The following is a 23,416-nucleotide window of genomic DNA, read 5'->3' as shown; positions in this document are numbered from 1 at the left end:
AGACGCGGTTTATGCCTGACCACAAGAAACAGAGGAGAGAAGAAGTGGAGGTATCATCCCAGTTAAAGGATACTAGAAATGGACTAATAAAAGGCGCCACAAAAATGTGAAAATGCTACCAACTTTTAAGGGACACAAGTTGAAGTTGGCTTGCATCGACTGAATACCAACTTCTAAGCGCAAAAACCCCACTATTTCTCATAACAAACCTCTTGTACGGTAGAAACGAGCAAAAATTAAAATGCAGATATCGCCGCCACAAGCCAATGTCGTAAGTACAAGCGTGGTGATGAAATACGAGAATAGAGACACCACAAGGCTGACAAAAGCACATGAAGCTTACGGGTTGGATCGATATTGGAGAATATAAGTTTTGTTTTGAAGCCACTAGTGCTCTGGTATCACGCGAGGAAGACGGAAAAAAGAACTGAATGTTGGAAGTGAAAGAAAACCTGCAATAGGCGGCGCAAGAGGCGGCCAGCTGAGTTCCGGGGGTGCTTCGCGGCTATGCGTTCTTCGTGCCTGCATGGTTTCGTTAAGTGTCTCGATTTACAAGGGCGGCGCAGCAAAGGACCTCCAAGTGCCTCTCTAAATGCTCCTCGGACAAAGTTCGTGCAACGGCAGACCAAGCGACAAAGAAAAAGATGTGTGCACCCAGTGTTCAGCGCGTCTCCATGTCAGCAAATGCACTGCTCGGCGTGTTCGCTTTGTCAACGTGCCAAGACTCTGGGCTGGATACGAAACCCTAGGACGACTATTATTGCGGAATTTCAATATGCCCGCACGTGCCAGTCGCTACACATCAGTCGTGACGGTGGCTCGGCTGTGGCAGCGACGCTGCCGACTCATCGGCGCTATGATTTTCGCACCATACCCTCCGCCTCAGCCTTCAAAAGCATCGCACGCTGTGTGGGGCTTAGATCGCTGAATGCAGGCCGCAGTTCTTTGCGAGAACTTCACTGCCGGAATCGGAACGAGATCCATTGTAAAGCTGGCGCAAACGTAAACGAAGCGAGGACGGGTGAGAGAGGCCTTCAACTTCCGGCCGGCAGTACTTTTCATTTCAGCTGCTGCTAGGCGGGAACGCAGCGCTCGCCGCTAGCAATCACGTAGTCCTCGTTTCCATTACCACCGTACGTCACTCTTGTCCTATTATGTCATCAGAGAGTCCAGAGTTTGAATCGTAACGTCGGGAAATGTTTCTTAAATTCTAATGCAAATTTCTTAACAGTACATTGACCTTTCGCTCCAGGACAAGGGGCAACAAAGCCAGAAAATGCCCAACTTTCAGATTTTACTAAAAAAAAATGATAGGGTTATACACGTCGATAATGTTATACAAGTCGATAGTGTTATACACGCCGGTATAACGACGTGCTGGCGTGTGCCATCTGCGTTTTGAATGAGCAACTTTGCGCTTTGAAAGTGTAGATCGGCTGCTCCGATAGTCAGTTCATCGAACTTAGAATCTCTTTTGTCCTTGTCTGCCTTGTCTGTCTTGTCCTTGTCTGTCCTTGAATCCCTTTTGTCCTTGTCTGCCGCGCCGAAGCATTTCTTGAAATGGCGCTCTGTGGTGTTATTCTACCTTTTGTCCTTGTCTGCCGCGCCGAAGCATTTCTTGAAATGGCACTCTGTGGTGTTATTCTACCTTTTGTCCTTGTCTGCCGCGCTGAAGCATTTCTTGAAATGGCGCTCTGTGGTGTTATTCTACCTTTTGTCCTTGTCTGCCGCGCCGAAGCATTTCTTGAAATATGTATGACCAACTGGCCTACAAAACAACCCTTCTCAGCTAGAATCTCTTGTTTTCTTCTCCATGTTTCACTTGACTCTATCGCCCTTCATTTGGGGCTTTTAATTTGCATGAAGTCCACGGCACTTGGATGCCGGGGAAAGATGCAATTCACCTGTGCACTGCCCCATGATGAATGAGACATCCCCGACAGATTTTCCATCATGGATAACTGATTTAACTATGGTTTATAGACAGGAAGGTAAGGCAGAGATCCTCCTGAAGGCAAGTAAACAAATGCGATTGAATTAAAACCGCCCAACCAACAACCGCCAGGCGAAGCCAGGGCCGGATTAAGAAAAAGGGGGGCCCTCGGCTAATGCACATGTGGGCCCCTCTCCCTTTCCCTCAACTGACCTTCCGCTACACTACTGGAATATATCCCATGTTTCATTGTAATTCCATCTAATTAAAAGAACGAAGTGCGATCAATGGGATTCATGCAACAGTAACGCATTAGCATTAGCTTTACAGGGCACAAAACACAACGCGACTCTTGGAACGCGCGACACGTGTCCGTCTGTGGCCGAGCGCCGAAACGCCACGGAATAGCCACGTGGGCCGACCGGCAAGTTGCGGGGCTGCATTGCAGCGCGCTGCGCGCGCCGCCTACTCTCCTCTTTCAGTGACGCTGTGCAGAAGCCGTCAGACGGATTTTTGTTCGCAGCACTGTTCTGATGCTGACGCATTAAAGAAACGCAGGCTGAGCTAGCTGACTACAGTTGAGCTGGGTGCTCCGGTAGCGACTAGGAAGTAGAAACACTCGTTCGTTAGTGCCCCGAGAGGGTATTATTAAAAAGTTATTAAAATTAATTTTATTACACGATGAACGTTTACTACTGCCCTCATGGGACGCATTTGAATAGCAGAATTTAAGTCCTGGATCAGTGGTGATCGTGCTCGGCGCTGAGCCGAGTACCCGGGTTCAAAATCAGCCACACGGTGGCCGCGTTTCGATGAAGCCGAAATGCAAAAAGGCGCCCGTGTGCTGTGCGATTTCAAAGCACGTTAAAGATCCCCAGGTGGCCGAAATTATTCCGGAGACCTTCACTACGGCGCCTTTATATATATATATATATATATATATATATATATATATATATATATATATATATATATAGTTATATATATATATATATATATATATATATATATATATATATATATATATATATGTTCTACCGAGAGTCGAGAAATAATAAAAATAGCCGAAGATCCTGCTAACAGTGAACATAGTTCTGATGGTGAACAAGCATGGAAAGGTGTCTCTATAATCAATCTATCAGATTCAGACCTATCCAACGAAGAGCGGAGCATCCTATCGAAAGGCCTGAGCTTTTGCCCCGCCAGCGGAAACTTAAATGAGCTCCAGTTTTACAAAGACTTAGATAATTTTGCCCGTCGCCTTAGACTCTTAGAGTACTATGATAATAAGTCTCAAAACAAAGACGCTGGGCTATCTCTTCCATCAACTATGCACTGGACTCCACCTCCACAGCGCGAAAAATGTCTGGATCTCTACATAAAGGCCGTGCACAGTGATATACTGTCCGAATATAAAAGGCGCTCATATTGCCGAAAAAATCTTTCACACAAGGAACAAATTGCCTTGAAGTCTCTCGCCACACGGTCCGACATAATTATAAAGCCCGCAGACAAAGGTGGTGCAATTGTCGTCATGAATACCAAAGACTACAAGAATGAGGCAGAGCGGCAGCTGAGCAACAAATCTTTTTACAAACCTGTAGCTTCCGACCCAACTTCAGATTTCAAACATCTGGTCCAAACCACTCTAGAAGACCTCGTAAAGGAGAACAAAATAACTGATAAAATCGCCAAGTCTTTGCTTCCGTTGTCTCCCATCCCCGGTAGGTTCTACCTTCTGCCAAAAATACATAAGGAAAATAACCCAGGACGACCAATTATTTCCGGAATAGGAACCGCGTCAGAAAAAATTTCCAGTTTTGTCGACAGCTTAATCAGAGACATACCACCAACTTTTCCTTCGTTTGTCAAAGACACAACTCATTTTCTTTCCGACATAATTGATCTGTTCATTCCAGAAAACAGCATACTCGTTACCCTCGATGTCGCGTCCCTATACACCAACATACCCCACTCGGATGGCATCAGGGCGGTCGCTAAAGCTTACAGAGGTTCAGAGCTGGAAAGACCAGTGGATGGCACGACCCTCGAAACACTTCTGCATTTGGTTTTGGAAATGAATAACTTTGAATTTGATGGCGACCACTATGTGCAAATTAGTGGCACATCAATGGGGACAAAAGTAGGTCCTAATTATGCCAATATATTTATGGGCATTCTGGAAACTGAATACCTGGAGAGCTGTCTCTTCAGACCCCTTTTTTATAGGAGGTTTATAGATGACATATTTCTTATATGGTGCCATGGTGAAGAAGAGCTACTCAAATTCATCGCTAACTTTAATAATGCTCACAGAAGCATCTCTTTTTCCCACACCTACTCAACCACTACGATCAGCTTTCTGGATGTCAAACTTCAGATCTCGCAAAACAAGCTTGTCACCTCCGTGTTTAGGAAGCCAACGGACAGGCACCAATACTTGCATTTTAAAAGTAGTCACGTAAATCATTGCAAGAAAGGAATACCATATAGCCAGGCTCTCAGATTTAAACGCATTTGCTCCCGTGAAGAGGACTTCGCTTCTAACTGTGAGAAACTCCGCAAGGATTTGGTCCGACAGCGCTACCCGAAGCCTATCATCGACGATGCCTTGGAAAAAGCTGCAGTACAAGACCGCCGTACAATGCTAAATAACACCAAGACTGCGCAGACGAACTACAAAACTAATCTGATATTAACATACTCTCCAACAGCACCGAATGTTAACGCTATTCTCAGAAAGCATCACAACATTCTCCTTCAGAGCGACAAAATGAAGCGCTTGCTTCCAGAACCACCCCGTGTCGTATATCGGAGGGCAAGGAATATCAAAGATGCCGTAACCTCCTCGAAACTAGACAACGGTGAAGTCTCAGGGTGCACACCTTGCAATAAACCGCGCTGTAAACTTTGTCCAATGATGAATAAGGTCACAGAAGCTCGCAGCACAGCGTCGTCTTTCTCATTCAAAATTCGAGGAGATTTCAACTGTGACACCAGCAACGTAGTCTACCTCCTCGAGTGCGGTGTGTGCCGTGCTCAGTATATCGGGCAAACTGAAACTCCTTTCCGAATGAGAATAAATAACCACAGAGCACACATAAGATCACTGCCAGATCTGCCTCTTTCAAGACACGTAACGACAAAAGGCCATTCATTTGGAAACTTCAAAGCCACCATACTCCAATCTGGCTTCCAGACACATTACGACAGGGAAGCCTGTGAATCATATCTAATATTTAAATTTAACACCTTGTCGGCTGGAATTAATGAAAGCCCTGGCAAACTCTCCTGCCTTTCTGGCTAAATCTTCCTGCAATGTTTTGTTTGTTTGTTTTTCTTTTCCTTGTGAACTCTTTTGCATCGAAAATATTGTTTCTTAAATCTACTATGATGACAGTTGCATAACGATTTGTTATGTATTTAACACTTTCATTTCTAGTCGAGGTACTGACATTATTTTTGTTGTGGTTAAGCACGAATTCTGTGACGCTCTCTCTCATGTGTATTCACCGCATTATTATCATTTTGTTGGTGCTGATCACGGCGTTTGGGTAAACTTTGTTTCTTGGGACAATTTTTCACACTCTTGAACTCTATTATAATTTTGGGCGCCTGTATTATCTCGCGTGCCATTTGTATTTATTCTAATATTGTTGTTGTGTTATTCCTAAGCGGTGTTTCATGTAATGAAATTTGCCTTTTTGGTACACTTTCTAACACTCTGGCGCTGCCTATAACTTAATTTGTGGGCTTTGACGCATTTCCCCACATATCCTCTGCTAAAGAATGCTACAAAAGTGACACAATTTTGTGTATTTTCTGTGTATTCATGTCGCCTCTGCGTGTGTGTGTTTTCGTTCCTTTCGGCCATCGCAGTGCCATTTTCTGTCTTTATACTTTTTTTTTTTTTCCCACTCCTGTAAAGAAGGAGCCTATCCATGTGGTTCTCACGTGCGACCCTCATGTGGTTTTGTGTCCTTCGGCCATCGCAGAGCCATTTTTTGTCTTTACTTATTCCTTTTTTTCTACTCCTGTAAAGAAGGAGCTTTCCATATGGTCTTCATATGCAACCTCATCTGGTTTTGGGGGTCCGCGTGCCACCCGTGGAGACACTTAGCTCAACCGCAACCTGTGCGTTCTCGTGCTTTTCTGGAGTCGCGCGGGGCCACACAGAGGTGGCTAGAGGCGACACTTACGCACACAATTGGCAGGCACTTGCCTTCTTTTGTTAACCACCCCTACGCTCTTTTTTTTTTTTTGTTAACTAGTCGCGTGCCCGCCCAGGCCCACCACCCTCTTTCACCTCTTTCACGGCGGCGCCTTTGCTGGCGCACCTTGGCGTTTGGGTTTCGTGTCTTGGCTGTCTTCCTCTTTCCCCTTTTGATTTTTTCTCATTTTTCTTTTTCAAGCCCTGTGTGTGCCATGTTCACTGCTATAAGAAGACCCTTCCATGCACTGTATGATCATTCTTGAAAAAGACCAGTCCCTGGTCGAAACGTTGAATAAATCTGTTAAGTTTTTCAATGTGACTTCCCCAACTTATTATATATATATATACATATATATATATATATATATATATATATATATATATATATATATATATATTGTAACGGGGGGTTTAGTACGAGGTACTGGGGCGACGGGAATGGCAACGGCAGCAGTCCGGGATCAGGTCGGCGAAAGGCACACAAGCGTAGCGCTGGCCAAAGACTCTCGAGAGCACTGTCACTTCGTCTTCGTCTTTGCAAAACCATCAGACGCATCTTCTTTATCCTTACAATCGCCCCGGGGACAAGAGGAGCCATCCTGGCGACTTAGGATGATGGCAAGACGGCAGGGTCGTAGTAGGGCTTGAGGCGCTGGACATGAACGGTCTCCCGTCCTCGGCGGCGGAGATCAGGAGACGGCGTGAGGGGTTCCACGACATAATTAACCGGAGAGGTGCGCTCAAGTACACGGTAGGGACCATGGTACTTTGCCAGAAATTTTGAGGAGAGACCGGGAGTGCCTGAAGGGATCCAGAGCCACACAAGTGCTCCAGAAGAATAGTTCGGTGAGGTTTGGTCTTGGTCGATGCGAGAGCGCTGGTGATACTGGGTGTCAGTCGTGAGTGAGCGGGCGATTTGGCGGCAGGCTTCGGCGTGTTGCGCGGCTTGGGAAACAGGCCGATATTCAGATTCATCAGGGTGGTAAGGGAGAATTGTGTCGATAGTAGCAGAGGGTTGGCGGCCGTAAAGTAGGAAGAAAGGAGAGAAGCCGGTGGTGGACTGCGTAGCGGTATTGTACGCATAAGTAACGTACGGAAGAACTAGATCCCAATTCGTGTGATCAGAAGCGACGTACTTGGAGAGCATGTCTCCGAGGGTTCGGTTAAATCGTTCAGTGAGGCCATTGGTCTGCGGATGATAGGCGGTGGTAGTTCGGTGAATCGTGTTGCACTCTTTGAGAAGCGCCTTCACCACCTCAGATAAGAACACGCGGCCTCGGTCACTGAGCAGTTCACGAGGTGCACCGTGACGAAGGATGAATCGGTGCAAAATGAAGGAGGCAACGTCCGTCGCTGTGGCAGCCGGAAGGGCAGCAGTTTCGGCATATCGTGTAAGGTGATCCACCGCTACAATAGCCCAACGGTTGCCGGCTGCAGTGTAGGGAAGCGGACCGTATAAATCAATGCCAACGCGGTCGAATGGGCGTGGAGGGCATGGTAACGGCTGCAGCTCAGCAGCAAAACGATGGGGAGGTGTCTTGCGACGTTGGCAGGGAATGCATGAGCGTACGTACTTCATGATGAAGGTGTACATTCCGCGCCAGTAGTAGCGCAGCCGTATGCGGGTATAGGTCTTGAAAACGCCCGCGTGACCACTGTGGGGGGCAGCATGGAAATATGCGCATATCTCCGAGCGTAAGTGGCGTGGAATAACGAGCAGCCACTTGCGACCTTCGGAGCTGTAGTTACGGCGATAAAGTAGGTTGTCACGAATCGCAAAATGGGCAGCTTGGCGGCGGAGCGCACGTGACGGGGAAGCAGCCGTCGGGTTGGCGAGAAAGTCGAGTAGGGAAGCGATCCACGGATCCATGCGTTGCGCTGAAGGCATGTCGCTGAGGCGAAGCAAGGGCAGAGAAGCGCCGGAGGTGGAAAAGGAGGAAAGGCTGGCGATCTCGGCAGGAAGGGGGCAGCGTGACAGTGCATCGGCGTCTTGATGCTTGCGGCCGGTGCGATACACGACGCGGATATCATATTCTTGCAAGCGAAGGGCCCATCTAGCGAGGCGGCCGGAGGGGTCTTTCAGGTTGCAAAGCCAACAGAGCGCATGGTGGTCGGTCACAACGTCAAAAGGGCGCCCATAGATGTACGGTCGAAACTTCGCGAGGGCCCATACAATCGCCAAACACTCCTTTTCAGTTACAGAGTAATTGCGTTCTGCTGGTGTGAGTGTGCGGCTAGCATAAGCAACGACGTATTCGTCAAAGCCAGGTTTTCGTTGGGCGAGGACAGCGCCGAGGCCAACACCGCTGGCGTCCGTGTGAACTTCGGTAGGAGCGGCCGAGTCGAAATGGCGCAGAATGGGCGGCGCCGTGAGGAGACGGCGCAAGGTGTTGTATGCGTCGTCGCACGCTGGAGACCACAGTGATAGATCCGCACTTCCAGACAGCAGTTGAGTCAAAGGCGCAGCAATGGACGCAAAGTTGCGAATAAATCGGCGGAAATACGAGCACAAACCCAGGAAGCTGCGCAGGTCTTTGATGGAGGTGGGTTTGGGAAAGTCAACCACAGCACGAAGTTTCGTTGGGTCGGGACTGACACCCTGCTTAGAGACAACATGACCTAAGATTGTTAATTGACGGGCGGCAAAACGGCATTTTTTTAAGTTCAGCTGCAGGCCGGCGTCAGAGAGGCAGGTCAAGACGTGCTTCAAACGGGAGAGGTGGGTGTCAAAGTCCGGGGAAAAGACCACAATGTCGTCGAGGTAGCAAAGGCATGTCTTCCACTTAAGTCCGCGCAAAATGGTGTCCATCATCCTCTCAAAAGTCGCGGGGGCGTTACAAAGCCCGAAGGGCATCACCGTAAATTCATACAAGCCATCCGGTGTCACAAAGGCGGTTTTGGGGCGATCGGCTTCTTTCATAGGAACTTGCCAGTACCCGGAACGCAAATCGAGGGAGGAAAAGAGTTCGGCCCCTTGCAAACAGTCCAGAGCGTCGTCTATGCGCGGGAGGGGATAGACATCTTTGCGCGTAATCTTATTAAGGCGGCGGTAATCTACACAGAAGCGTATGGAGCCATCCTTCTTTTTGACGAGTACCACAGGCGACGCCCATGGGCTGCTTGAGGGCTGAATGACGCCGCTCTGGAGCATCTTGTCGACTTGGTCTTCAATAACTTGGCGCTCGGCGACAGACACACGATAGGGACGTTGTCGCAGCGGTGCGTGGTCACCTGTGTCGATGGCATGGGTGACAGTGGAAGTTTGGCCCAAGGAACTTTGATGTGAGTCAAATGAGGAGCGAAACTGATCAAGTAAAGTGAGAAGCTGTGCCCTTTGCGGCGCTGGAAGGTTGTCGTCGATGGAGCGAAGGAATGCTTCGGTTGAGGAGGGATCGGGCGCAGCAGTAGGTGGGCTGAGTGCGGCTATGGAGAGGTGCGGCGCGTCGTCCGCCTCTTCGCGGATGAGCAGAGACGCGAATGGCTGTACAGTGCCGAGACATTCACCTAGGCGCAAGGCGTTGGGGAACGAGAATGGGTTAGACACGAACAGTACGGAGAGGCCAGCGGATATAGTCAGTACGGCGTATGGCAGAGGCAGGCACTTGCGGTGCAGAAAGATAGAGGACGGAGTGAAGAGGACAGTGTCGTCGCGAAGAGGGCCGCAAGAAAGGGGTACGAGGACAGAAGAGCAGGGAGGCAGGTCAATGTCTTCGGCAACGAGGGCCTTAACACAGGCACCAGAAGGGGGGGCAGTGTCCAAGACAGCTTCGGGCAGGTGAGAGAACTCGATTTCAGCTCGAGCACAATCGATGATAGCAGCATGGCGCGATAGGAAATCCCAGCCCAGGATAACAGCATGAGAACAGCAGGGCAATACGACGAATTCGACGGCATAGATGGTCCCCTGGATGACAACGCGAGCGGTACACGCTGCTGACGGCTGGATGTTCTGAGCGCTGGCAGTGCGCAGTGAGAGTCCAGCAATTGGCGTCCTTACTTTTCTTAAAGAACTACACAGCTTTGCGTCCATGACGGAAACCGCAGCACCAGTGTCGACAAGCGCCATGACAGAAACGCCGTCGACGGAAATTTCAATGAGGTTAGCGGCTGACGGATGAGGCCTTTCGAAGTTCGTTGTGGACGCAGTTCTCGCCTCAGGAACTGCGGCGCCTAGTTTTCCTCCTGGTTAGCGGTGGGGCGACGTCGCATAGGCGAGATAGACCGGCGTCGTGGAGAAGAGGGCCGGCGGCTGGAGAGGGTAGAACGGTCCGGCGAGAAAGTACGACTTTGCGGCGGCGCAGCTGGCACAGAGTACTGACTCGGTGGAGGCCAGTACCCAGGAGCTTGGGGAGGAATTTCCGCGTCCGGGAGACGACGGCGGCAATGCCGAGATACATGACCTGGGAGACCACAAAAGAAGCAAATCGGCCGATTGTCCGTTGTGCGCCAATAATCGCTGACCCTTGGAGTAGGTCGACGGTAAGCCACTGGCCCTCGCAAATGCGCCGGAGGCGCATTATAGATTTGCGGCTGCGGTCTTGCGACGACATCGGCATACGTCACTGGAGCCGCGACAGGAGGCGGTCTTGCGACGGCTTCGGCATATGTGAGCGGAGCCGCCACAGGTTGTGGTCTGGCGACAACGTCAGCGTATGTCAGCGGAACCGTGACAGGTGGTGACGGATGGGCCGGTGGAAGAGCCTCAGCAATTTGTTCTTGAATTGTATGTCGGAGGGCTGGAGCCAGATATGATGGTCGGTCGTGAGCGCTCGGCAGAAAGGAAAGTTGACGTGCCACTTCTTCCCGCACGAAGTCTTTAATCTGCTGTAGCAGCGACGGGTCAGGAGCAGGCGTGAGCCCAGCAAGCGACTCAACCTGCTGTGGCCGCTGGCGTGTCAGAATCCTCTGCTTGCGCAACTGCTCAAAGCTTTGACACAGCGTGACAACTTCAGCAACGGTACGCAAGTCGCGCGCTAGAAGCATCTGAAAAGCGTCGTCATCGATGCCTTTCAAGATGTGTTGGATCTTGTCGGCTTCCGACATACGAGCGTTGACCCGCTTGCACAAGTCGACGACATCCTCAATGTAGCTAGTGAAGCTTTCACTAGCCTGCTGAGATCGTTCGCGCAATCGCTGTTCGGCTCGGAGTTGCCTGACAGCCGGCCGACCAAATACTTCGGAAAATTTAGTCTTAAAGGTGGACCAGGTTTGAATATCTGCCTCATGGTTGCGATACCAGAGGTTAGCCACACCGGCGAGGTAAAAGATGACGTTGTTTAGCTTCGTCACATCGTCCCATTTGTTGTATACGCTCACCCGCTCGTACGATGTGAGCCAATCTTCAACATCGTTCTCGTCGGTGCCGCTGAAAATGGTCGGGTCCCGTTGACGAAGGGAGCCGGCACAGATGACAGCCTGGCCCACTTGTACGGCCTGGTGTTGGACGTCCTCAGGCATCTTGCGCGTCGGGAGAGCACGACTACGGAGCTCCAGGGCCGATGTTTTTACCCCGACTCCTCCACCAAATGTAACGGGGGGTTTAGTACGAGGTACTGGGGCGACGGGAATGGCAACGGCAGCAGTCCGGGATCAGGTCGGCGAAAGGCACACAAGCGTAGCGCTGGCCGAAGACTCTCGAGAGCACTGTCACTTCGTCTTCGTCTTTGCAAAACCATCAGACGCATCTTCTTTATCCTTACAATCTATATATATTTCCTTTTTTGCTGCCGCGGTGGCTCAGTGGTTATGGTGCTCGGCTGCTAAGCCGAAAGATGCGGGTTCGATCCCGGACACGGCGGTCGAATTTCGATGGAGGCGAAATTCTAGAGGCGCGTGTACTGTGCGATGTCAGTGCACGTTAAAGAACCCCAGGTGGTCGAAATCTCCGGAGCCCTCCACGACGGCGTCCCTCGTAGCCTGAGTTGCTTTCGGACGTTAAACCCCATAAACCAATAAACCAACGACACCTCTTTCTCGCCTTTCATTCATACCTTCCTCCCTCTCATCAAGACACGGTTGAGGTGTCCACCTAGAAGTGAGGCAGTTACTGCACCTTTTATTTCCTCGAAAATTAAAATTTCACCTGGCTCTACAAATACAATCCCAAGAAAAAAGAACGAACAAAATAAATTGCCGCGGCGGTCGCACTTCGCAGGAGGCGAAATGCTAGAGGCCCGCGCACTATGCGATATCTGTGTACTTTAAAGAACTCGAGGTGGTTGAAATTATCCAGAGCCTTTCACTACGGCGTCCCGCATAGCCGGACTTCATATGGGACGTTAAAGCCTATATATAACCTAAACATAAACCCATAAGCGAGTGTTTCGCTTTCCTAGTGGCCGCCGGAGCACGAAGTGAAACTGTGGGATTGCAAGAAGCTAGCACCGCCTGATTTGTTTTTCAATTTGGTAACGCTAAAGAAGAAAACCCGGTGTTTATAAAAAAAAAATTGGCTGGGGCTTAGTTAAGGTTAAGCCTGGATATCTCGAAGTGAAAAGCTGCGGTAATGCTTATGGTTTAGCTGGTGGTTATGCTTTATGATCACTACTGTATCGGTAGTATCACACTCTTCTCCTTTCATGTTGAATGTTCCATGTTCAAACGATGACGCATAGCGCGCGGCAGCGTGCGCCTGTTCTATGGGCAAGCGTGCCTTGTATACCCCTCCTTTCAAATGCGCACTGCGCAAGGCTGCGGCGAAAGGTCAAACGGTGGCGAGGAGGCGAAGCGGCGGCGCACACGCGCAGTAGCCTGCGCCGTGCGTGACGTCACTCGTGCTCGACATACGCCGGCTCACGCGAAGCGCGGTGTTGACTAGCGTAGTGAAGCTTTTCGCTTTAAAAATACTGAGGACCAAACGTCGTATCTGTGTGAAATTCGAACTCGAAAAATCCACCCTCGTATCTGGGAGACGCATTCTACTCTGCGCCTTTATTTTCTGAACAGTTTGTATATGATAATCGCACAAGTAGACGCCGCTTAAAATTCTGCGGCGAAATCTGGTTTCATTTCATTTCATTTATTTTTTCCCTTAAAGGCCCGAGGGCATTGCATAAGGGGGGGAGCAAACTCAAGATTTGTACCAGCGAAGGCAAGAACACTTTTTTGCCTACCCTGCTCTAATCATACTTGTGACATTAAAGCGTTGCATTTCCTTACATTTGTAAGTCATGCAGAGGGCGCAAAGCAAGTATTTTTTACATCTAGCACTGCAGTGCATATTAGCGGATATAAGTGTTGTTTTAAAAATTAATTAGAGGGTTTTAAATGGATTATGACAGCAGTCCCAGCAGAATGCTTGGCGGCGAGGCGGGACTCCGACCCCTCCGCTCTGTGGAAACGGATATTATGCCGACGCTAAGCTTCTCAAACACACTACACCTTCAGATTCCACTGGACGGGGGGATTGAGGAAACCAAGAAAACCGTTCCGCAATCCGTAAGCAAATCCATATATCGCTTCGTAAGAAAGGGGGCCCCGTCCGGGGAGGCGGGGGATTCCAGTTTTTGCAGCTCGACAAGCTCTCCCCAACTGATTCGGCTAAACGAAGTTACATAAGGTGGGGGCCCATCCCCTCGTTCTGGTTTTCTCGCTTCATACGTGTCGCTCAAAGTTCCATTGCCCGCGGTCCCATATACTAAGCATGTTAGAATAAATGGGCCCCTTCTCCTGCTGTCGGAGGTGAGGCCCTGGGCTCCAGCCCCCTTAGACCCCCCCTTAATCCAGCGCTGGGCGAAGCAGAGGTCGTAGGCACGCATGTGGAAGCCGAAGGACTGCTACACGGAAGAAACTAGCAGAAAGCACACAACCACTTATGTAACACAAATAAAACACGGAAATATTGTATAGAGTTTGGAAAACCACGCCATGACAGATATAATTAGGTAGTGCGGTAAAGCATACAGAGGTCCACGAGCTTAGTAAATTAACATTTAAAATCACTCCCGATTTAAATGAATGTGCGAAAACATCATCATCATCACCATTATCAGCCTGACTACGCCCACTGCAGGGCAAAGGCCTCTCCCGTGTCTCTCCAATTAACCCTCTCCTTCACCAGTTGTAGCCACCGTATTCCCGCAAATTTCTTGATCTCATCCGCCCACCTAACTTTCTGCCGCCCCCTGCTACGCTTGCCTTCTCTTGGAATCCGCTCCGTTACCCTTAAAGGGGCTGCGAAACACTGCCTGGGGGAATACCGGCTATACTTCAGATGGGTTCTTTATGTCACACAGATGCTGACTTAAAAAGAATTACAGGAATCGATGCACAGGAACGGGAGTTATTCAGTGAAGAAATTTCAAAATACAAGCAAACAAAACGCTGCCCTCAACTCGATTTTGGCGGGGCTTCCCTCTCCTATTTCGCTCTCCCAATGACGGCACCTGGCGCAACCAATCAAAACAGCCAGCCAGAGCACGTCGCGTAAGTTTGTACTCCATGGTTGCCTGCTCTCTGTGAGACTGGCAGCGTTGTTTCCATGCCAGAGCGCCCCTGGTGGTGTATTTTTATTTTACTTGCTTTGCAGGGCTTTTATCTAAAACAAACAAATTGTTTTTGTTGATCAAATATAAAACGCAGACAGGTGACAAAATGTGTCTCTATTTATTCACACAATTTGCAGTATATTTACTGTTTGTCCGGTCATCAAGCTCGCGCCAGGTGATGTCATATCCGTTGCTAAAAACCCGCCACTCTGTGGGGGACACCATCAGAGCATGAAGCTGTTTTTGGGAGGACATTAAAATATTAAAAAACGGAATGTACGCGGTATTACCGACGCTAATAGCACCATTATAACTCACTGTATGCAATCAACAGGCAAAACAGTTAACTAAGATTGTGTTTCTGGGCCCCTTTAAGGACCAGCGGTTACCTTGCCTTTGCATTGCATGCTCTGCCCAAGCCCACTTCTACCTCTTGATTTCAACTAGGACATCATTAACGCGCATTTGTTCTCTCACCCACTCTGCCCTCTTCCGATCTCTTAACGTTACACCTATCATTTTTCTTTCCATAGTTCGCTGCTTTGTCCTTAACTTAAGCTGAACCCTCTTTGCTAGCCTCCACGTTTTGTGCCCCATAGTTGAGTACTGGTAAGATACAGCTGTTGTATACTTTTGTCTTGGGGGATATTGGTTAACTGCTATTCATGATCTTAGTGAACCTGCCATATGTCCTCCATTCCATTCTTATTCATCTAGTTATTTCCCACTCATGATCCGGACCAGCTGTCACTACCTGCCCTAAAAAAAACATATTCTCTTACTACTTCCAACCACTGGCTACCGATTGCAAACTGTGTGGCTGCCTAGCGACCCGCCCTGTGTGCTATAATTCACTTCAGACCTAACGACCATTACGTGATGTCAGCATTGAAGAAGGTTGCCTTCGCGCGTGAATTAGCGACAGTGGCCTTCTCGGCTCCTGCCGAAGCCATCACGCCGAAACGTTGCTTGTGGAGGTCCTCGCCTTTTCCCTGCCGGGAAAAACGGCAGGAAGGACGCACCAGAGGCAATTGTCAGCATTTGTTGGGAGTTGTGTTTGCAGCTGAGTGAAAATCACCTTAACCGGCAATCAGTTACAACACGGCCGCACTGCTCTCGAAAACGATATCGGTTCAGCGGAGCGGCGAGCTGGTTAAAAGGGGTACTCTGTCAAAAATATACGGCCCAAGGAGTTTTCTTCTAAGTCGTGTAGCCTATTTAACTGTACTAAGTTTGGGAGGCTTGAATTCCTTCCGCCTTCGTGAGATTAGGGTCCGTGAGTATGCAAGAGGAGCCGAGCTGCAGGGCTCAGAAGCAGAAGGCTTGGGCTGTATACTTTTGACAAAGACTGTATGTTCTATTTCGCCTGGTAGTGTGCTTTAAAAAAATGTCTTCCTTTATGCAAAGTGGACCTTCTGGACTTTAGCTTTGTTGTGACGTCACGATGTGACGTCACTGGGTATGGTATGACGTCAGGGGTCATTCTAAATGTCACGCGTGGCTACCTGCCACCGCTGCGTAACGAGCCGACTTGGTAGCCCATCTCTCCCCCTGGTATGACGTCAGAGGTCATTTTAAAGGTCAAACGTGGCTACGGGCCGCCGCTACGCGAAAGGCCGTTCATAAGCGTAGTATTGCTTTCGCAATAAAAACTGCTGCCAGTATAAGCGAAAGTGCCCATATAGGGCCACCGGTGAAGCCACCCGCGTAATTTCAAGACACATAAAGCTTTCTCTCTCTTTTCCCTCTCTTGGTGCTCGACTTATTCAGGTTGTAATGCTGGGGAAATGGCGCTCTGACTCGACCATGTGTAGACAAAAGCACCTCGTCTAACGGTGCTCCTTGACCAAAGATGCTCTTGAGCCATAAAATCATCATCACCATCATTTAAGTAAGCGAAATATCAATTAGATCATTGCAGTGCGAAGTGTGTGAAAGCTTAGGTAGGCCAACTGAGCAGTTTGCACACGCCCACAGCATCATAATGTGTCGGTGACGAGGTACAGAAAGTTCTCACCTGAAATATTTAGCTCTCCGCGCTGATAACACTATTGCAGCTTGCCCCGGACAAATTCGATTTTGACGTAAGTTTCACACGGAACAGAAGAAGTGGTTGCAAACCTTTTTTTTTATGAAATATCACCAGAATGCCGGAAGGATTTTTGGGTCTTAAAGTCCTAAACCAAGGCTAGAGATTTTTGAGCTGTGCCTTTGATGTAGGGCACTGTAACAAACCGATCATAACACTAGTTTTTCAACACAAACCGGGGTAGTTTTCCAAGGAAAATTTTAGCTTTCGCTGGCGTCGAAACTCCAGCACGGACGGGATGCAACCCGCGAATCTCGAACGCGCGCACCTCGGCGGCTATGTTGTAACCGTGAAATACTACTATTGAGTGTTACAATGCCATAGCCACTCAGCGGCTGCAGCAATTCACACCGAGTATCCTCATGTTGTAATGTGTGGCAATATTTCATTTCGTCCATTAGGCAGCGGACAGAAATTTATTACTCGCTTGAGGCCTTCCGAAAGAAAGCCGCCTGAGGTACAGCTACGTATAGAGGAGGTTGTGAATGCAGCTGGAGAGATAACGACAGAAAAACGGGCGCAGCAGGCGATAAGTTCCGCGAGAGGCAGCGGACGCCGCTCTGATAGTCGCCCTGACGACAAAACGAAATAGATAACAGCCCGCACGGAGGGGGCGGAAAAATGCACTTTTTCAGGCCGCGGGGCAGCGAGCGCACGTGAAGAGGGATGCCTCCTGCAGCTACCCAATATACCCTGGTTGGCTTCGGCCCGGACCTCGACTGGAGACCTCTGAGTTTCGTCAAGACCATTCCGTCGAACAGGGTGTGCAGTGCTTGCGGGCTGGTGCGCAAGAGGACCGCGTTGCTGTCCTGCATGCACGTGCTGTGCGACTCGTGCTACGAGCAATGCGCCCAGGAAGACATGCACGTCTGTCCGCTGGACGGCCACGAGTGGCACGACGAAGACGACGTGGACTGGAAGGACTTTTCTCTAGATCAGCTGCTGAGGCGAGAGGTTAGTCACTCAACTTCCACCTCTCCCTCTCCTTTCTTTTAAAGCTAAAAACTATGCTCCTTTCACCCTTAGCCTGAAGCTCAACTGGGTCTTTGATTTGACCTCTCATGTCGAAAATCGCGTGCGGCCGGGGCCTCGATCTTCTTCTTCATCGTCGCCATAGCTGCGCACTTGGCAGTCACGTCCACCGCTGCGCAGGCTGCTTGCTCTGCCGCTCCTTCTCGCCTGTGGCCGCACGTGATGAGTCACCTGACTCGCTCTTGCGCTTGGCGGTCACGTCCGCCGCTGCCCCGACCGTCGCTCTGGACGCTTGATCTTGCACTTGTGGCACGTGGTTTGCGCTCGCTGAAGTCTTGAAAAAATAAAGGTGAACCAAAGCTGGACAGTGTATAACCATGCTCAGGAGCTCTCGCTCAGTTCATGCTGGCTGAGGTGAGTTGCGCCACAGCCACTTTTTGTCTTGAGCTGTCGATAACCTTTATTTGTTCCAGAAAAAAGCCTTCCAATATCTACAAAAGAAATCCCAATGCAACACGCGGAACATGAAATGGACTGACGGGACCAGTCGCTCTGATTGCTTAACAAAAAGTCGCACTCCTTTGTACTAGAGCTGTATTCCGGTATACCATTGTAGCCCGTTGCTTCGTATGTTATTTTCTTGGCCCATGTGCTGCGCTTTGAATTGCCCGAGTACCCGCCTTAGTTAGCCATTACCGTGCATTGAATTGAAACCAGCCCCGGACAGGAGGGTTTGCCGGATCATTCAAATGCGTACACTGCGGAATGTTTTAAGTCTACCCTAACCTTAATACAGCCCGCAGCAAGAAAGCGCCTGGAAATCTTCGCCACGAAGACAATCGTAGTGGTCTTTAATTAGGGATAGTTATGCCCCAAGTTGATTGTTTGTTTTGACTTCCACGTGAAACAATCTAATTTTTTGCTCTGTTTGCCAACTTTGCCTACTTTATATTCTTCCTGCAAGCTCTGTTTCTCGTTCAATGCGTTGGTCTTTTTTTTATCGTCTTTATTGTTTGTGAGGAAAGCATGTTTCGAAGAAAAGAAATCCTGCCACATCATGCAATAAGTCAGCGGTGATAAGCGTTCTTAATCTCATCTGCCAACCTGACTTTCTGCCGCCCCCTTGCTACGCTTGCATTCTGTTGGAATCCACTCCGTTATCCTTAAGGACCAGCGGTTATCTTGCCTTCGCATTACATGCCCTGCCTAAGCCCATTCTTTCCACTCGATTTCGACTAGGATGTCATTGACCCGCGTTTGAGGGTTGATGACTTCCAAATGAATGGTGGTTAATAAGAGAAGTTTGCGTTGATGCAGCGGCCGCAGCTTGCACAGGACAGGGGTTAATTGGAGAGACATGGGAGAGGTCTTTGCCCTGCAGTGGGCGCTGTCAGGCTGATGATGATGGTAATCATTCGGAGTCTTGTAAGCTTTCACTCTCCGATGACGACGACACTAGTAGTGATGGGGGTTACGGGTGCGTGTGGGAAGAACCAGGAAGATGAGGCTGCCTAAAGCAAAAGCTGATAAGACGCTGATGAACTAACTGTTCGACAGTGCCTGATACCGTTAGAAATGGCTCTCTGACCTTCCTATGGAAATGTGTGCACGAATGCTGCTCTTATTTCCCGCATATTTTAAATGCTGGATAAGCAGGATAGACTAAAGAAGCCGCCCTATGGAGCCGCATAGATGACTTAGATGTCTGGAAGCTTTTAAGGAAAGGACACGTATTTCTGCATTATTGAAGGATCTCTTAGGCATGGAGCGAGTTCCCTCTTAATACTCTCGCATTCTTTCTGGCTCTCCGGATGTGTGAGTAATCAAGACTGTGCGAAAAAAAAATATTTGGCAGTTAAAGGTGATCATCGTGCGTAGTGTTTTATCGTATGTCATGGTATTTTGTACTGCGCCTAAAGAGAAAAAAAAAGCCATTGTTAATAAACCTTCTTACCCGCGAAGGTCCGAGAGGTACGCAAGTAGCGCAGGTAATGGGCCGAATATTACTGGCGAAGGTCGGTCATACAATGGGCCAGAATGAAACCATCTGTTTCCAACGTTGGGCCGGTTGATTATGCCGCTTGGGTGTAGTGTTATGCTGTGCCTTAACTGACTGTCAAAGCTCGCTAATCTGAACAACTTTAATGCTAGATGAGGCAAAATAAACCGTGGACAACAAGCTCTGTCAGTCAGGTGCGCTCATCACTCAAAGGAAAGACCTCTATTTCTACTTTTTCGCGAAGAAGAGAGGCTTCAGTTTTTTCCATCTTTTTGCTGTCGTGGTCCACCGTAATACGGTACTGTATGCAGTAGAGTGCACCTTTTTTTGTTATGAATTCAGTGTGACAAGCTAAGCGTGTTATCGCAACTATCGCAAGCACAGGTCTTGTCATTGAATAGTTCTCTTTCAAGAGCAGCTGCCATTGCAGCTGAACGATTTCTCCAACGTTGGAATTTGCTTCGGTCCCAAGCGAAGGCACACAAACTGAACACAACTAGCGGCGATATTTTTGCTTACAATTTAAAACTAGTATCTATCGCCGAGTTGCTCAATCAGGTAACATTCTTTATTGCATTAAAAGGTTAAAATCATTTCCTTTCTTTTTTCATGCATCGTATTCCGTGACCATGCAACACGTAATACATATAGCATGCAGAGTGAATGTCAGTTTGTTATTCGGCACACTAGCATACAAGCCGCTGTTTTTCATGGTATATTCTTCATTAGGAACTTACGTCTGGTGTTTCAGTACGGTAGTAGGCTTATGTAAAATAAATTACAATCAGGAATTCCTTCATGCGGTAGGAATCTATCGTTGCGTTTCTCTGACTGCAGTTTCAAAAGACGAAGCTGTTTTACTGTGTTGTCGTCTCCGTCTACCATCATTTCAACATTTGCTAGCATTATTAAGTGGAGAGAACGATATCGTATGATCCTACCTTGCCTGAACGTGGCCAGATATGCAGCATATGCGCGCAATTAAACATGGGTGCTGCCGCCGCGGTGGCTCAGTGGCTATGGTGCTCGGCTGCTGGCCCGAAAGACGCGGGTTCGATCCCGGCCGCGGCGGCTAGAATTTCTTTGGAGGAGAAATTCTAGAGGCCCGTGTACTGTGCGATGTCAGTGCACGTTAAGAAACCCAGGTGGTCGAAATTTCCGGAGCCCTCCACTACGGCGTCTCTCATAGCCTTAGTCGCTTTGGGACGTTAAACCCCATAAACCAAACCAAACCAAACCAAACATGGGTGCTGTTGAGTGTCGTTCTCTGCTGCTGCTTACTGCGATGTACGTCTGTACGTACGCAGGTGGCCCAAAATGAGGGCAAATGGGGAGAACTAAAATCGAGACAACTGGTACAGGAAGCTATAAATATAACACATTTATTTTAATTCACGTATCAGTCAGAGTGAGGTTAGCGCAGAAGTGAAAATGGAGCAGTGTCTTTGCACTTTATGTGTTGCAGGTACGAAGTTGCAGATTTTGAAGAACAAATCTGTATAGCACCCTACTACCCTGTGCTCAACCAAATGCTGACGTGAATTCACAGCAGGAATTAACTTAAAAACAAAAATTAAAAAAATCAATAGTTTTTGAGGCAACAGTGATTTCAATGGATATACTCTTGTTCGCTTTGCAGGTCAAGTGCTGGAATGCAGAACGGGGTTGCCAGCATGTGGCGGCTGCTTCCATGATCGCCCACCATTTCCAGCGGGAATGTGTGCACCATTCTACTCGCTGCCCCAAGTGTTCGATCGAAGTCCTCTGCAGCGAAGTGTGCGCCCACCTCAGATCGGGAACTTGCGGCTCGATGACCAACGCCTCGTTGGAAACCCAAAGCAACTGCGTCGTCAAGGATGGAAATGCGTCTTTTGCTACTTTCAGCCAAGCATTTCAAAAGCAGGCGGATGAAATCAAGGGCTATCTCCACAGAATCACTGCTGATAATAGCACACACGGTGACAGGTTGAATGAAATGTCTCATGATATGAACACAATCAAAGAAGCTTTGAGGCAAAAAGTGGCAGCCAGAGTACCGAATTCTGAGAACTTGAAGGAAACCTTGCGTGAGCTCTTAGCGTCAAACGCGGGAATGAAAGAATGTTTGACAACACGTAGCGACGCCGTAAATATTATTTCCGCAGAGGTGAACCGATTAGAAAAAGTACTGAAAGATCAGTTGGGTAATATGAGAACGAAAACTGCAGGAATTATTTCTCAAATCACAGCTGCCCTGGAGCAAGCCACAACAGAAGGGAGGGAGAATGGTCAGAAGACGTTGGAGCGCATCACAAAAGTGCATACACTGGCTCAGCTGCAAGCAACGCGGTGCGAGTTTTTTGTACAGGGTGTGAAATCCCTCGAAGAGAAAGCGCTGAAGGAAGGCACTGCTTGCTATTACAACGAGATGGTGTACCTGCGTGGCTACGGCATATACCCCGGCCTATACTTCTGGAATAGACGTGACTCGGTTACTGTGCATGTTTGCTTAGCGGTGCACAAAGGCGACCTGGACGACGCTGTTCTGTGGCCATTCGAGCAAAGAATCAAGCTGAGCGTCGTGCACCCGAAGGGAGGCGCCGAACGTGAGGTCGAGGATAAAACATGTCGTTCTGATAAGTGTTTCCAAAAGCCCGAACCTTCGAGGGTTTTTAGTTGTGCTTTAAACGCTTCCTTTGTCCTAGCGGACCTCCTGAATGACGGCTTTGTTGAAGACGACAAGCTTCGAGTCAAGTGGGAGCTCCTGCCTTGAGTTTCTCTTGAAACGGCACAGGGACAAGGATTTTGAAGAAAGCTTCGTGACCACTACGATATGTAGCATTTCTTTTAAAATAAATTCGCAGTTTGAATGCCAGTTACTAAGGTTTGCGTTCGATGTCATTGCTGTTTTTTACTTCCTGACAGTACTTTTAAGCGTCTTATAATCTCAAATGCCACTCGCAATATTTGTTTGGAAATGGAAGCCTTAACTATTTCTCATACCCAGTGTCAGAGCCATAGTTCTATATGTTATATATCTGGGAACAGTGTTGTCGGTAACGCGTTACAAGGAACGGCGTCACCGGTAAAGCTTTACTTTTTTAGCAACTTAGTAACGTGCTCCTTACCATTTCGGACCTGTAACGGCTAACGTACTTACGTTAACATTTTACAGTGGCGTGAGGTGTCACGCTACTAGTTACTTTTTATTTCAATTGTATTCCTCCACTTCTCTTTCAGAAAAAAAATGCCGCATATAATGTTGCAAATAAACTAAATCAACAGGTTCTTTGTATTGTGTCGACTCACATACATGCCAGAAAACACCTGCCCTTGACGACGCAGTTAACTAAAAAAAAAGCACGAACAAGCATTCACACTCGTCTTCATCCCCAAAGAACGCACACACAGAGCTCTCTAAAGAGTGGGCGCATGCCTTGCGACCAATGGACCATCTGCAGAAACCTGTAAGTCAGTTTCTCCGTAATCTTGTTTGCCAACCAAAAGGTCTCTTTCACAGGCGACACTCTCGCATTCTTTGTGGAAGCAGCTCCCTCTTCTGAGTAAACTCAGGAATGTCGCCAATTTACTTCAAGATGGCCCTAAGAGAGCCGTCGAAAGAGTACAATGGTATAGCACAGAAAAGGGGATCGCATTCAACCAGCTGTAGCCCCGAAGTCGAGAAAAAAGAAGGAAATGGGCCTTTGTTCCTTTGGCGGCAGTAGTGAGCTACCTCATACTAAAT

At 48.6% G+C, this 23,416-nt stretch overlaps 1 protein-coding gene across 1 annotated transcript; it reads left to right on the top strand.

The window, feature by feature from the left end:
• The first annotated feature begins 17,283 nt into the window (after positions 1-17,283).
• Positions 17,284-22,550, top strand: LOC149329593 (uncharacterized). Its single transcript, XM_089560317.1, has 2 exons — positions 17,284-17,675; positions 21,332-22,550. Exons 1-2 carry the CDS (start codon positions 17,388-17,390, stop codon positions 22,442-22,444), a joined length of 1,401 nt encoding a protein of 466 aa, XP_089416443.1. The 5' UTR covers positions 17,284-17,387; the 3' UTR covers positions 22,445-22,550.
• The last annotated feature ends 866 nt before the right edge of the window (positions 22,551-23,416 follow it).

The sequence above is a fragment of the Amblyomma mixtum genome, chromosome 9 (assembly GCF_055824585.1).
Source record: "Amblyomma mixtum isolate Tamu chromosome 9, ASM5582458v1, whole genome shotgun sequence".
Lineage (NCBI taxonomy): Eukaryota > Metazoa > Arthropoda > Arachnida > Ixodida > Ixodidae > Amblyomma > Amblyomma mixtum.
The sequence above is the reverse complement of the archived record's forward strand: the minus strand, read 5'-3'. Positions and strand labels throughout refer to the sequence as shown.